Source organism: Aquarana catesbeiana, linkage group LG09 (genome assembly GCF_042186555.1).
Source record: "Aquarana catesbeiana isolate 2022-GZ linkage group LG09, ASM4218655v1, whole genome shotgun sequence".
In the NCBI taxonomy this organism is placed as follows: Eukaryota; Metazoa; Chordata; class Amphibia; order Anura; family Ranidae; genus Aquarana; species Aquarana catesbeiana.
In genome coordinates this window covers 58,034,436-58,047,120 of record NC_133332.1, presented here as the reverse complement: position 1 = coordinate 58,047,120, position 12,685 = coordinate 58,034,436, and the positions used below count along the sequence as shown (strand labels likewise).

General features: G+C 44.9%; 1 protein-coding gene across 1 annotated transcript in view; it reads left to right on the top strand.

The window, feature by feature from the left end:
• LOC141107681 (cytochrome P450 2C23-like) overlaps nucleotides 1-11,310 on the top strand; it is a 78,242-nt gene extending 66,932 nt beyond the window's left edge. The window contains exons 8-9 of the mRNA XM_073598585.1: nucleotides 1,681-1,822; nucleotides 6,718-11,310. Coding sequence (XP_073454686.1) covers nucleotides 1,681-1,822; nucleotides 6,718-6,899 — 324 coding nt within the window. The 3' untranslated portion in view covers nucleotides 6,900-11,310. The remainder of the gene's footprint in view (nucleotides 1-1,680; nucleotides 1,823-6,717) is intronic.
• The last annotated feature ends 1,375 nt before the right edge of the window (nucleotides 11,311-12,685 follow it).

Genomic DNA, 12,685 nt, shown 5'->3' with positions numbered 1-12,685 from the left:
TCTGTGCATTTTGTTTTTTGATTTTTTTCACCTGAATGAAACAGGTTGTAGTCAAGAATGAAGATAAAAAATAACCTATGGATTGACAGTTTGTCATTAAAGGGGTTGTAAAGGTTAATTTTTTTTTTTTTTTTTTATACACGTCATACTTACCTCCTCTGTGCAAGGGTTTTGCACAGAGTGGCCCTGATCCTCCTTTTCTGGGGTCACCCGGCGCGCTCCTTCTCTTCTCGAGTGCCCCCACGGAGAAGCGCTTTACCTGGGGGCACTCATGCGGGCGCACTCCCAAGTCCTGCTGCTGCGTCCATTGACACAGACAGCAGGACTCTGCCCCACCACGCCATTGGGTTTGATTGACAGCAGCAGGAGCCAATGGCTGCGCTGCTATCAATCTATCCAATCAGGACCCGACACAGCGACTGAAGCTGCTGGGCTCGTGCTCGTCGCTGGAATCCTACTTCATAAAGTCTCATTTGCTTCAGCACATATACATTGCAAATTAATTGTTTTTGTACTTTAATTTAAGCTGGAATTCCTCTTTTAAACCTCACCTTTTCCATTACAAAAATGCAATATATTGCTTTTTACCAATCCTTAGATGTGGTGGCTGTATTTGTTTTCTTTTTTAGGCTTTTTTCCCCCCTTTGCTTTCACCTGGTGATCTGGCCAGTAACACACCTCCCTACACTCTGGATGAAGAAGCACATGGATGATCTTTGGAAAGCAGCATTGTCAGTCTGGGGGTGGGGGGGTGGGGGTGTTAGATGGACTAGCAGATTTAAAAACACTAACACAAATTGAATCCAAACTCCAGCTAACACTTTAAAAGCAGTAAAATCAACCAATTTTTCTTCCTTTTAGGATAAAAGTTTTACATAAATAAATAAGAATCATTGTAAGCACCTGAGTCAGTGGTAAATGGTTTGTCTCATCTCTGTAACTGATACATCTGTAAGAGAGCTTGTTCTTTTGAAAAACAACAGAATTACTGGCCAGATCACCAGATGAAGATAGAAGAAAGAAAGCTTAAAGCGGAGCTCCATCCTAAAGGGGAAGCTCCATTTATTTGCACCCTCCACTGTCACATTTGGCACTTTTTTTGGGGGGTGGGAGGAGGGACGCACAGGTACCTGGCTTTTAACAGGTACCCGCTCCCACTTCCTGCTCAGATCTTGACAATGTGATGCCCCTCCTCCTTCCCCCTGCAGCCTTCTGGGACACACACAGGTTCCAGAAGACTGCGGGATCATTTACAAAGTGCAGCGTGATTCGCGCATGCGCAGTAGGAAACTGGCTGTGAAGCCCGAAGGCTTCACTTCTGGTTTCCCTTACCTAAGATGCTTGGTGCCTGCACCCGAAGCCGATTGAAGAATCGGCTCAGGTTTCGACATCGCATGATCCCTGGACAGGTAAGTGTCCTTATATTAAAAGTTTGCAACTACAGTATTTGTAGCTGCTGACTTTTAATTTTGTGGGGGGGGGGGGGGGGGAGACTGGAGCTCCTCTTTAACAAATAAAGTTGTTATAATAAAAATAAGAATTGTTTTGGGTTTAATACCACTTTAAAACCTTTATTATATGAAGATGTTGGACAGTTTGTCTCTTTTTTTTTTTGTAGGATATTTATTACCAAAAGTCAAGTATGGGTTACATTGTAAACATATTGTATTACTCCCGTAGGGTACTACAGTGTTCCCTATGTTAACCACCGTCCTAAAAGATGAAAAATACTTCAAGAATCCACAGACATTTGATCCAAAACATTTTCTAGATGATAAAGGAAATCTGAAGAAGATTGAGGCCTTCATACCCTTTTCTTTAGGTATGGTTTACAATGATGATTATTCCTATTTTACAGCAATCTATTGTTTTATTTCCAGCCCTTGCTCAGAAAATTGCTAATAGCACATATCTCAATTCCCTTTCCTTAAGTCACCAGTGAAAGATGTATAGACTGTGTTATGTTCTGGTTTAAGGAACCTGACCCCATCTAGTCCATATTTTTTGCCAGTGAGATAATGAGACTTGAAGAACACCTACCATAAAAAAAGTATTCAGGCTGTTTTGCAGTCTAAAGGATTCTGACCTTTTTTCGACTTTTAATTGCTGTATGCTTGTTCTGTGTCTGTGATTCTTGTTCTTAGTCTGCAAAAAAATATTGAAGTCAAACAGCTAGGCAGCCAAGGTAGCATTTTTAGACTTCATGCACATGGGCACATTTGCCTATGCAGCATAAACAAGCTATGGATTTGAGGTGTCCTGGAGCTGCATACAGCCGCCCATAGAGATGATTGGGTGAAGGCAGCTGTACGCAGCTATGCAATGCTAGTTCTGAAAAGTGGTGCAAGCACACAGAGGTAATGTCCCAAAAGCAGTTAGTGTGCGTTTTGGACAGTACATCTGTGTGCATGTGCCACTTTATACAAATAGCAGCATATAACTGCATACAGCCGCCTGTGGGGGTGCAGCATGTTGCAGCGACAATAATTCACACAGTCAGGTGCAATGGAAAACTTGTATTGAAATTGTACATCAACAGTTCACAACAAACCTAGTGGGCAGGCTGCCAAAATGGGTGCACTCACGGTTTCCAGTAATGTAAAGAGAGCAGGTATCAGCCGGACAGTGTCTGTTTAGAGAGCAGAATGTGGCCTGGCCGTCTCATGCGCAAGCAGGATGATGCCCAGAGGAGTTGCGATCCTACGCTTTCCCTCATTGTCAATCTTTCCCTACTGATAGTTCTGTCCCTAATAGGCGGGGTACCTGTCCCTACTCTACCAACTCACAAATGAGCGCCAAGCCTGGGAGCCAGAGCCTTAAATAGACTGTAGTCTATTATATTATGTAGATAACCAAAACACACAAATTGTGTGCCAGGAACTCACCAAAGTCTAAACACTGTAAGGCTCAGTGTGTGAACACATGCAGCATCCCAAATGTTTGCTGACTCACCTATATAGGTGCGGTCCAAGTAACTCATGAAAGCATATAGAAAAAATTGTGGGGTAAAGCCCCCCAAAAAGCAAATCACAAGAGAACCATGCTGCTTGAAAATGGGTTTTTTATTGCAAATGTATGAAAAACAAAGACTTGGTAAAAATAACCCACCACCACTGATTCCATAGAGACCAGACCCAACGAGTGGCTGTCGCTCTACATCCCCAATCAGGACCGGAGCAACTGATGCTGTTTCAGCTTTATCTCCACGGAAGGAACCAGCTCTATTCAGCCATCTGAGACATGGCCTTCCCTGCACTTGGTGGGGTAAGCGGACCTGTCGGTCCTTGGTCTGACAACAGCAAACGTGCACTTTATGTCCAACATAAAAACTGTGAATTGATGTTACCTACATTCCCTGTTACACTTCAGTACCCCTTGGTTAACTTACGGCATCATCTTTCATCTATATTCTCAGAGGAATCTGACCAGAGGTTAATTTTGACATACCATTATCACATTGTGATTATACTGAGGTGCTTTGTGTCACACAAACTATGAAGATGAGTGATTCCACTGCTGTCCCGGTATTGTTCACTGACATGTGCAGAACTCATTACTTGGTATTCAGTCACACCATACATCTTTTACGGGACTCCTCATTTATTCTACAAGATCATTTGGTTTAAGAATACTCTAATACATGGACATAACCCCTTATTTTTGCTGTATTGGAGATATTGTTCCACAATACATCTCATTTGGTGGTCAATTAGGAAATCCCTGGTTTTGTATGTGACATTTGTATACATGTGCCACGTGCTTTACAGCTGCTATCACTTTAGACAACATTGTCTTTTTAATTAAGGTTGGATGTCGGTGGTGGGCTATTTTTACCAAGTCTTTGTATTTCATACATTTGAAATTTAAAAAAAAAAAAAATTTAAGCTGCATGTTCCTCTTGTGACTTGCTGTTTGGCAGGCTTTACCCCACAATGTTTTCCTTAAATAGACTCTACCTGATCCAAGATGGTTGCCAAAGTCACATGGGCAGAAGCATCCAACTGGATAGCTTCCTCAGTGACCCAGGAAACCAAGGATATGCAATTAGCAGACCTCCAGTTGTTGAAAAACTACAAGTCCCCTCATGCCTCTGCCTCTGGGTGTCATGCTTGTGGCTGTCAGAGTCTTGCTACGCCTCACTGGACTTTCTGCAACAGCTGGAGGTCCGCTAATTGCATATCCCTGCCATAGAGGAACCATGTTCCTCTTGACTCCCTCTCAAGCTGCAAGGCCGCTGTGGTTGAGTGCCACCTGCAATGGAGAAAGTAGACTGCACTTGCTTATACAGCACCAAGCCATCGGTAGCAGATCCTTTAAGTCCTGTAAGTTGCAAGGTGGGGCCTCCATGGATCAGACATCTTGTTCCAGCCCATCCCACAGATGCTCAATGTGAAGAATTTGAAGAGAATTTGAAGGTCAAATCAACACTGCAAACCAGGGCTGGACTAGGAAACAAATGTGGCCCTGGACTTCATCCAGACCGGCCCAGGGCACAACACATCAGGGTACGGTACATCAGGGCACAGCACATCAGGCCACATCAGGGCACAAGGCACATCAGGATACAAGGCACATCAGTGCACAGCATATCAGGGTACAGCACACCAGGGCACATCAGGGTACAGGGCACAACACATCAGGGTACAGAGCCCAGCACATCAGCGTATAGAGCACATCAGGGCACAACACATCAGGGTACAGAGCCCAGCACATCAGCGTATAGGGCACATCAGGGCACAGCACATCAGGGAACAGAGCCCAGCACATCAGCGTACAGGGCACAGCACATCAGGGCACAGCACATCAGGGCACACGACATTGAGGCACAGGACATCGAGGCACATCAGGGCACGGGGCACCGGGCCACAAGGCACATCAGGTCACGAGGCACATCAGGGCATGGGAGATTGGGGCACAGCACATCAGGCCATATAGCACATCAGGGCACGGGGCACATAGCACATCAGGGCACATTATGGCACATCAGGGCACATGGCACATCAGGGCACGGGGCACATCAGGGCACGGGGCACATCAGGGCACATCAGGGCACATCAGGGCATGGGGCACGACAGGGCACAAAGCATGTCAGAGCATGGGGCACGACAGGGCACATGGCACATTATGGGGCACATCAGGGCACATAGCACATCGCACATGGCACATTAGGGCACAGGGCACATCAGGGCACATAGCACATCAGGGCATGGGGCACCTCAGGGGGCACATGATCGGGGCACATTATAGGGCACATCAGGGACACATCACCAGCATCTTACTAGCCAGTATGCAGAGTAGCGCAGGAAGCGTGTGTAGTAAGTTCTCTCTCTCATGTCATGCAGTGCTGTTTGCCCCTCCTCTCTTCTCGTCTATCCCAGATGATCTTACAAGCCAATGGGGATAGACGAGAAGAGAGGAGGGGCCGCCGTTGGGCGAACAGCGCTGCATGACATGAGAGAGAGAACTTACTACACACGCTTCCTGCGCTACTCTGCATACTGGCTTACGATCTACCCGTCAGGCGACAGCTGTCGGCCGTTGACGGGTAGATCGCCGCGCACCGCAGATGCGGCAGAAACTGGCCCACACTGAGCCATCGGCCCACCAGGAATCTCCCAGTAGTTCCGATGGCCAGTCCATCCCTGCTGCAAACTAATTTCTGTTCTCCTCACACCATTTTTAAACCATTTTTGCAGTGTGGTAGGGTGCATTATCTTGCTGAATGAGGCCACTGCCTCAGGGAATACCGTTTCCATGAAGGGGTGTAATTGGTCAGCAACAATGTTCAGGTAGGTAGCACATGTCAAAGTCACATCGGCATGAATGGCAGGACCCAAATATTCCCAGCAGAACATTACCAAAACCATTACACTGCCTCCACCAACTTGCCTTCCTCCCTTCCTGGTGCAATCTCTTCAACAGGTAACAAACGCACACAAACCCAGCCATCCACATAATGTAAAGGAAAATGTGATTCATCAGACCAGGCCACTTTTTTCCATTGCTCCGTGGTCCAGTTCTGATGCTCACGTGCCCAATGTAGGTGCTCTTGGCTGTGGACAAGGGTCAGCATTGGCACCCTGACGTGCCTGTGGCTACACAGCCCCATACACAAATATATCCCATCAACTTTCAGATGCCATTGTAAAAAGATATTCAATGTTATTCACTTTACCTGTCAGTGTTATGGCTGGTTGGTGTATATCACATTTCACATTGAGGACTTAGTAACACTTTTACAGGCTGCTTCAGGATATAATAATTTATCATAGCAACAGGGTTCCTTAAAGGTGTACAGTATTTAGAGGCAATTATTATTTTTCTGATAGAGTAGAGAAGGGTTAAATACTCTATAAAGTTATTTTTCTGTCTATGTCCCCACTAGGTAGATTGGCCCTCTCTTTTTGCTTGGTGACCACGGTCAAAAATATGTTTTGCAGTTTTTATCAAATCAAGAAGTATGAGGAAGTCTTCCAATGGGAACATCTGTTCCAGTGGCTGTGATCTACAAGGGCAATGACCCTACTTTATAGAAATTTTCTCTCAGTTCCTGCAGTTTGCATGGGACAGGTATTGAGGGCATATTTCCCCATACAGACAGACAGCAAAAACAAAAAACTGTCAGGAGTTTCACTTACAGTCTATCAAAAAAATAAGTTTTGGCTATACATACACTATAACACGTTACATGGGTTTTATCGCTTTTTTTCCCAACAGGTAAGAGAAACTGCCTTGGAGAGGGTCTTGCCAGGATGGAGATTTTCCTGTTTCTTACATACATTTTACAAATGTTTGACCTCAAATGCAATACGGACCCTGAAGAGATTGACATCTCTCCTGTACCCAACAGTGGAAGCTTTACTGCAAGACCCTACACAATCTCTATGAGCCAACGCTAAGCATCTAACTCATATTTCTAACTCAAAAAGGGGTTCCCCACCATGTCAATGCTCTTGTATTTGAAGAGGACCTTGACAAACATCTTTGATATGAAGATGACCTCTCCACTTTGACAATGATCCCTGATATGAAGACGACCTTGACAGTCACCTCTGATATGAACATATTCTCTCCAACTTCACAATCATCTGTGAGATGAAGATGACCTCTTCATCTTCACAATCTTCTCTGATAGGAAGATGACCTCCAGTGTTTTTGCAAGTCATTAAAGTGGAACTTTAGTCAGAAAATTAAGTCCTGCTAGATCATTTCAGGCTGGCCCCTTTTGCTGGTATAGTTATGTAAAACATTATAAAGAAGTGCCTATACTGTTTAAAGTCCAGTAATACAATTTGTAGAGGCCGATCTGCTGACAGCCTTATGCCCCCTACACACGATCAGACTTTCCAACAACAAAACCGAGGATTTTTGTTCGAAGGATGTTGGTTCCAACTTGTCTTGCATACACACGGTCACACAAATGTTGGCCAACAATTACGAACGTAGTGACATAGAAGATATCTCCATTACAAACGCTACTTATATATTCGGCTCATACTTGATTCCGAGCATGCGTGAAATTTTGTCCGACAGACTTGTGTACACACGATTGGAAAGTCCGACAACAAACATTTGTTGGCGGAAAATTTGAGAACCTGCTAGCCAACATTTGTTGGCGGAAAGTCCGACAAATGTTCGATGGAGAATACACACGGTCGGACTTTCCACCAACAAGCTCACATCCAACATCTGTTGTCGGAAAATCCGATCGTGTGTACGGGGCATTAAAGGGCATTTAAACTCTCCTATCCTTTACAACCAAAGAAGCTGCTTCTGTTTGATCTGCGACTGCCATGCTGCTGCACATGTGGTCAGTTATGACACTAGACATTTGATGGTTTGATAGTTTTGTTGAGGACACAAGCAACTGTGACAATTAGCAGTCCTGGCATCCCAGGAATGTAAACGATGGGTTTAGTTCTGCTTTATGATTTACTGCTGTTCAGGGGCTCTGAGCTTCAGCAAAATGGTAGCCTCCAGCAAGAAGAAACAATAGCAATGTTGGAGGCAATTAACAGCACACACACTAACTTTGGTAGCATAATTATTAATGTAGAATGTACTGTATGTTCCTTGCTAAAAAAACTTTTTTTTTTTTTTTATTCACATCATCTGAAAGGAAATATAATACAGATCAAAGTTTGCCAATAAAAATAATAAAAAAAAAAAATCATAATTGCTAAAAGTGAGTTTGGCTTATTAACTACTTCAATACTGGGCTATAGTCATAGGACGTCCGCAGATGGGATTTCCCATCCTGGGCGGGCGTCATAGGAAGTCCTAGGTTTCTCGCCACTCCTGCGGGCCCCGGGGGCCCGCAGCGCGTCGATCGGAGGGTGAGGCATGTCCCTCGGACACAGCCCATCCCAGATCTGTGTAAAGAGCCATTAAAAAATGGCTCTTTGCCACGTGACCGGCTGTGTTCAATCACAGCCGGTCACAGAATGTCAACAAACCGCGTTAAAGAGATGTTACCATGTTCTCCCCCTCACACACCAATCGGAGTACCTGAGTACCTGTCACAGTTCATTTGAGTACCCGAGTACATGTCACAGTCCATCTGAGTACCCGAGTACCTGTCACAGCCCATCTGAGTACCCGAGTACCTGTCACAGTCCATCTGAGCACCCGAGTACCTGTCAAAGCCCATCTGAGTACCCGAGTACCTAAGTATCCGTCACAGCCCATCTGAGTACCCGAGTACCTGAGTACCTGTCACAGCCCATCCAAGTACCTGAGTACCTGTCACAGCCCATCTGAGGACCCGAGTACCTGTCACGGCCCATCTGAGTACCCGAGTACCTGTCACAGCCCATCTGAGTACCCGAGTACCTGTCACAGCCCATCTGAGTACCCGAGTACCTGTCACAGCCCATCTGAGGACCCGAGTACCTGTCACGGCCCATCTGAGTACCTGAGTACCTGAGTACCTGTCACAGCCCATCTGAGTACCTGAGTACCTGAGTACCTGTCACAGCCCATCTGAGTACCCGAGTACCTGTCACAGCCCATCTGAGTACCCGAGTACCTGTCACAGCCCATCTGAGTACCCGAGTACCTGTCACAGCCCATCTGAGTACCCGAGTACATGTCACAGCCCATCTGAGTACCTGTCACTGCCCATCTACCCGAGTACCAGTCACTGCCCATCAGAGCATCCGAGTACCTATCTGTAGGCCATCAGAGTACCTGTCACCAGGCCATCAGAGTACCCGAGTATCTATCTCCAGCCCATCAGAGTACCTGAGTACCTGTCACCAGCTCATCAGAGTAACCAAGTACCTGTCACCGGCGCATCAGAGTAACCGAGTACCTGTCTCCAGCCCATCAGAGTACCCGAGTACCTGTCTCCAGCCCATCAGAGTACCCAAGTACCTATCTGCAGCCCATGCCTTATAGAATATACGTTGGGGTGTTTTCTTTCCAAAATGGGGTCATTTTGTGGGTAATTCCACTGTCCTGGTGCTCAAGGACCTTCAAAAGTGTGATAGGTAGGAATGAAATGAGATGTGTAATTTATGCTCCTAGAAGGCCTGAAGGTACTACTTCAATGTTGGACCTCTGTATGTGGCCAGGCTGTGTAAAAGTCTCACACGTGGTATTGCCATACTTAGGATGAGTAGCAGAATGTGTTTTGGGGTGTTATTTTTGCTATATACACATGCTATATGTTAGAAATATCTTATAAATTGACAACTTTGTGTAAAAAAAAAAAGATTTTCATTTTCTTTCCACGTTTTCTGAAGACTTATAATGCCTCATAGAATATACGTTGGGGTGTTAGGGCTGTCTGTTTTGATCTGGGGGCAGGGAGTGGTTAGTGTAGCAGTGGGTGTGGTCACTTGTGTTCTAGTTCTGAGGCGCCTCCCCTGCTTCCAGGGAGAATATTCTGGAAGAGGGGCAGGGCCTTGAACTGGAGTGGCAGGCAGCTGATTAGGGAGCCCTGACCAATTCCCAACTGGTATTGGCAGGGGGCGGGCCTACTATATAAGCTGAGGTAACATGCCACTGGACGCAGTTGTCAGCTGATTGAAGTGGAGGATGGAATACTAGACAACAGCAGGAGGGCACCCCCATCTGGGGGGGGGGGGGTGCGCCGATCGCAGGAGGAGGCTCAGGGAGAACTGTGAGGGAACTTTACCTTTACACGGTCATTGGCGATGTCTTTATCATCACACGGTCGTTGATAAGGAACTCCTGGAGCAGAGGAGTAGGCGAAGCTGTCGGAACATATGGTCTGGTCAAGTTCTCCATCAAGGACCCAGGGCAGAGAAAGATCGGTGAGTGTACCACAGTGGAGGGATGGATGTGCCAGGAAGTCTGTGCGGGAACTTTGCTTTTACACGGTCATTGGCAAAGTCTTCATCATTACACAGTCAATGATGAGGAGTCCTGGATCAGAGGAGAAACTGTGGGGATATGTGTCAAATACATGTGGCCACAGGATTTGCAAGTTGGGCTAGCTGGGAACTAGTAGTCCACCATCCAACATGTGCTTTTAACCTACTAGGCCTCCGGGGAGAGGTGCTGCAGACCTCTGGCCTAGTAGCAGCGAGCAAACAGAGCCAGCTTAAGGAACTATTCAGAGTGGGTCCTTCTTGCTTACAGAAGAAGATGTGGCATTTATAGTACATTAAAAGCTACAGGATAAGTTTGTGCAGGAGGAGAGGATTTCTGGGAACATCACTCTTACACGGTCAAGCGTGATGTCCTCATCCTTACACGGTAATGGTGAGGAAGTCTTGGAAAGAATGGTCTGCAGGAGTTAAGCAGAGGAGGAGCAATAGTCTGCATTGTGATGCAGGAGAAAGGTCATAACAGTTAAATATGCACATCACCTCTTCAGGCTCTAACTATGTGCTAACCTGTGAAATCTACAAATATGATGGCAAAGTAAACTGTTCTGTGGGCATCCCATACACCCCTTTCCCCAACCAAGTTGTACCCCCCAAATAAACAAAAACAAAACCAACAAAGGACTGTTCATTGTCTCTGCAAGTGATATATGGGATTTTGGCAACGGGGTGATATGGTGGATGTTTGTTACTAGTGGCAACTACACCGCTACAATTACATGTTACCTCTCCTTGCAATGTGGGCTAGTTTAGTCTACCCGACCGGTTCCGTTCAATAGAACTTTCCAGATGCCCCAGATGATGTTCTATTGAATGAAAGACTGAACTAGCTCCACGTTACTGCGCTTCTTGGATGCATTTGTGATCACATACCTTATCTCCCCTGTTTATATCATCATTGATGTAAGTGTTCTACCTTTTTACAATAAAACCCATAGTTGATGGTTTTACACTATGTAGCGGCCTTTTTCTTTAATGAATGGTGGAGTCCATGATTGGGTCTGGTGACAAGGTTGAATGGAAGGAAGCTGACCTCAAATGTTGTTTCCTGAGAGTGACCACATTCCCAGTTCCATGCCTGTTTGACTCTGTGCTGCTGGCATTGGGTCCATTGAGTCCGGTAAGAGTATCCAATTTTTTTCAATCGGTGGCGGATTCACAATCTATGGTGATTTTTTACTGGATGGTGGCCTATCCTTCAGAGGTCGAATAGATCTTCAATTTCAACACTGATTTCTATCTAAACACTTGTGATTTCATTTCACCTGTTTGGACTGTTTTTTGTTTTTTTCCCTTATGGGTTATTTATTCACAATGCCATTTCACATATATGGACTTTAGTGATTTCAATCTATGAATTGCATTTATATTCATGTATTGCTGTTTGCACCTAGCACTTTATTTTATTTTGTATATTCAATGTGTTTACTTTTACTGTTTGCATACTTGCACAATTCACTAATATATACACACACAATGGGGTTGATTTACTAAATCTGCAGAGTGCAAAAACTGGTGCAGCTGTGCATGGTAGCCAATCAGCTTCTTCAATTAACCACTTCAGCCCCGGAAGAATTTACCCTCTTCCTGACCAGAGCACTTTTTGCTATTTGGCACTGCGTCGCTTTAACTGACAATTGCGGTTGTGCGACATTGTACCCAAACAAAATCGACGTCCTTTTTTTTCCCACAAATAGAGCTTTCTTTTGGTGGTATTTGATCATCTCTGCGGTTTTTATTTTTTGCGCTATAAACATAAACAGAGCGACAATTTTGAAAGAAAAAACACAATATTTTTTACTTTTAGCTATAATAAATATCCCCCAAAAATATATAAAAAAACCAACTTTTTTCCTCAGGTTAGGCCAATATGTATTCTTCTACATATTTTTAAAAAAATAGCAATAAGAGTATATTGATTGGTTTGCGCAAAAGTTATAGCATCTACAAAATAGGGGTTAGATTTATAGCATTTTTATTATTTTTTTTTTTTTTTTTTTTTTTACTAGTAATGGCAGTGATCTGCAGTTTTTATCATGACTGCGACATTATGGCAGACACATCGGACAATTTTGACACATTTTTGGGACCATTGGCATTAATACAGCGATCAATGCTATAAAATTGCATTGATTACTGTAAAAATGTCACTGGCAGTGAAGGGGTTAACACTAGGGGGCGATCAAGGCTTTAAATGTGTTCCCTGGGAGGTGATTCTAACTGAAGGGGGAGGAGACTGACTGGAGGAAGTGACGGATCGTGGTTCCACTTCCTAGCTAACAGGAACACACAATCTGTCACTCCTGTAAGAACAGAACAGGGAAGTGTGT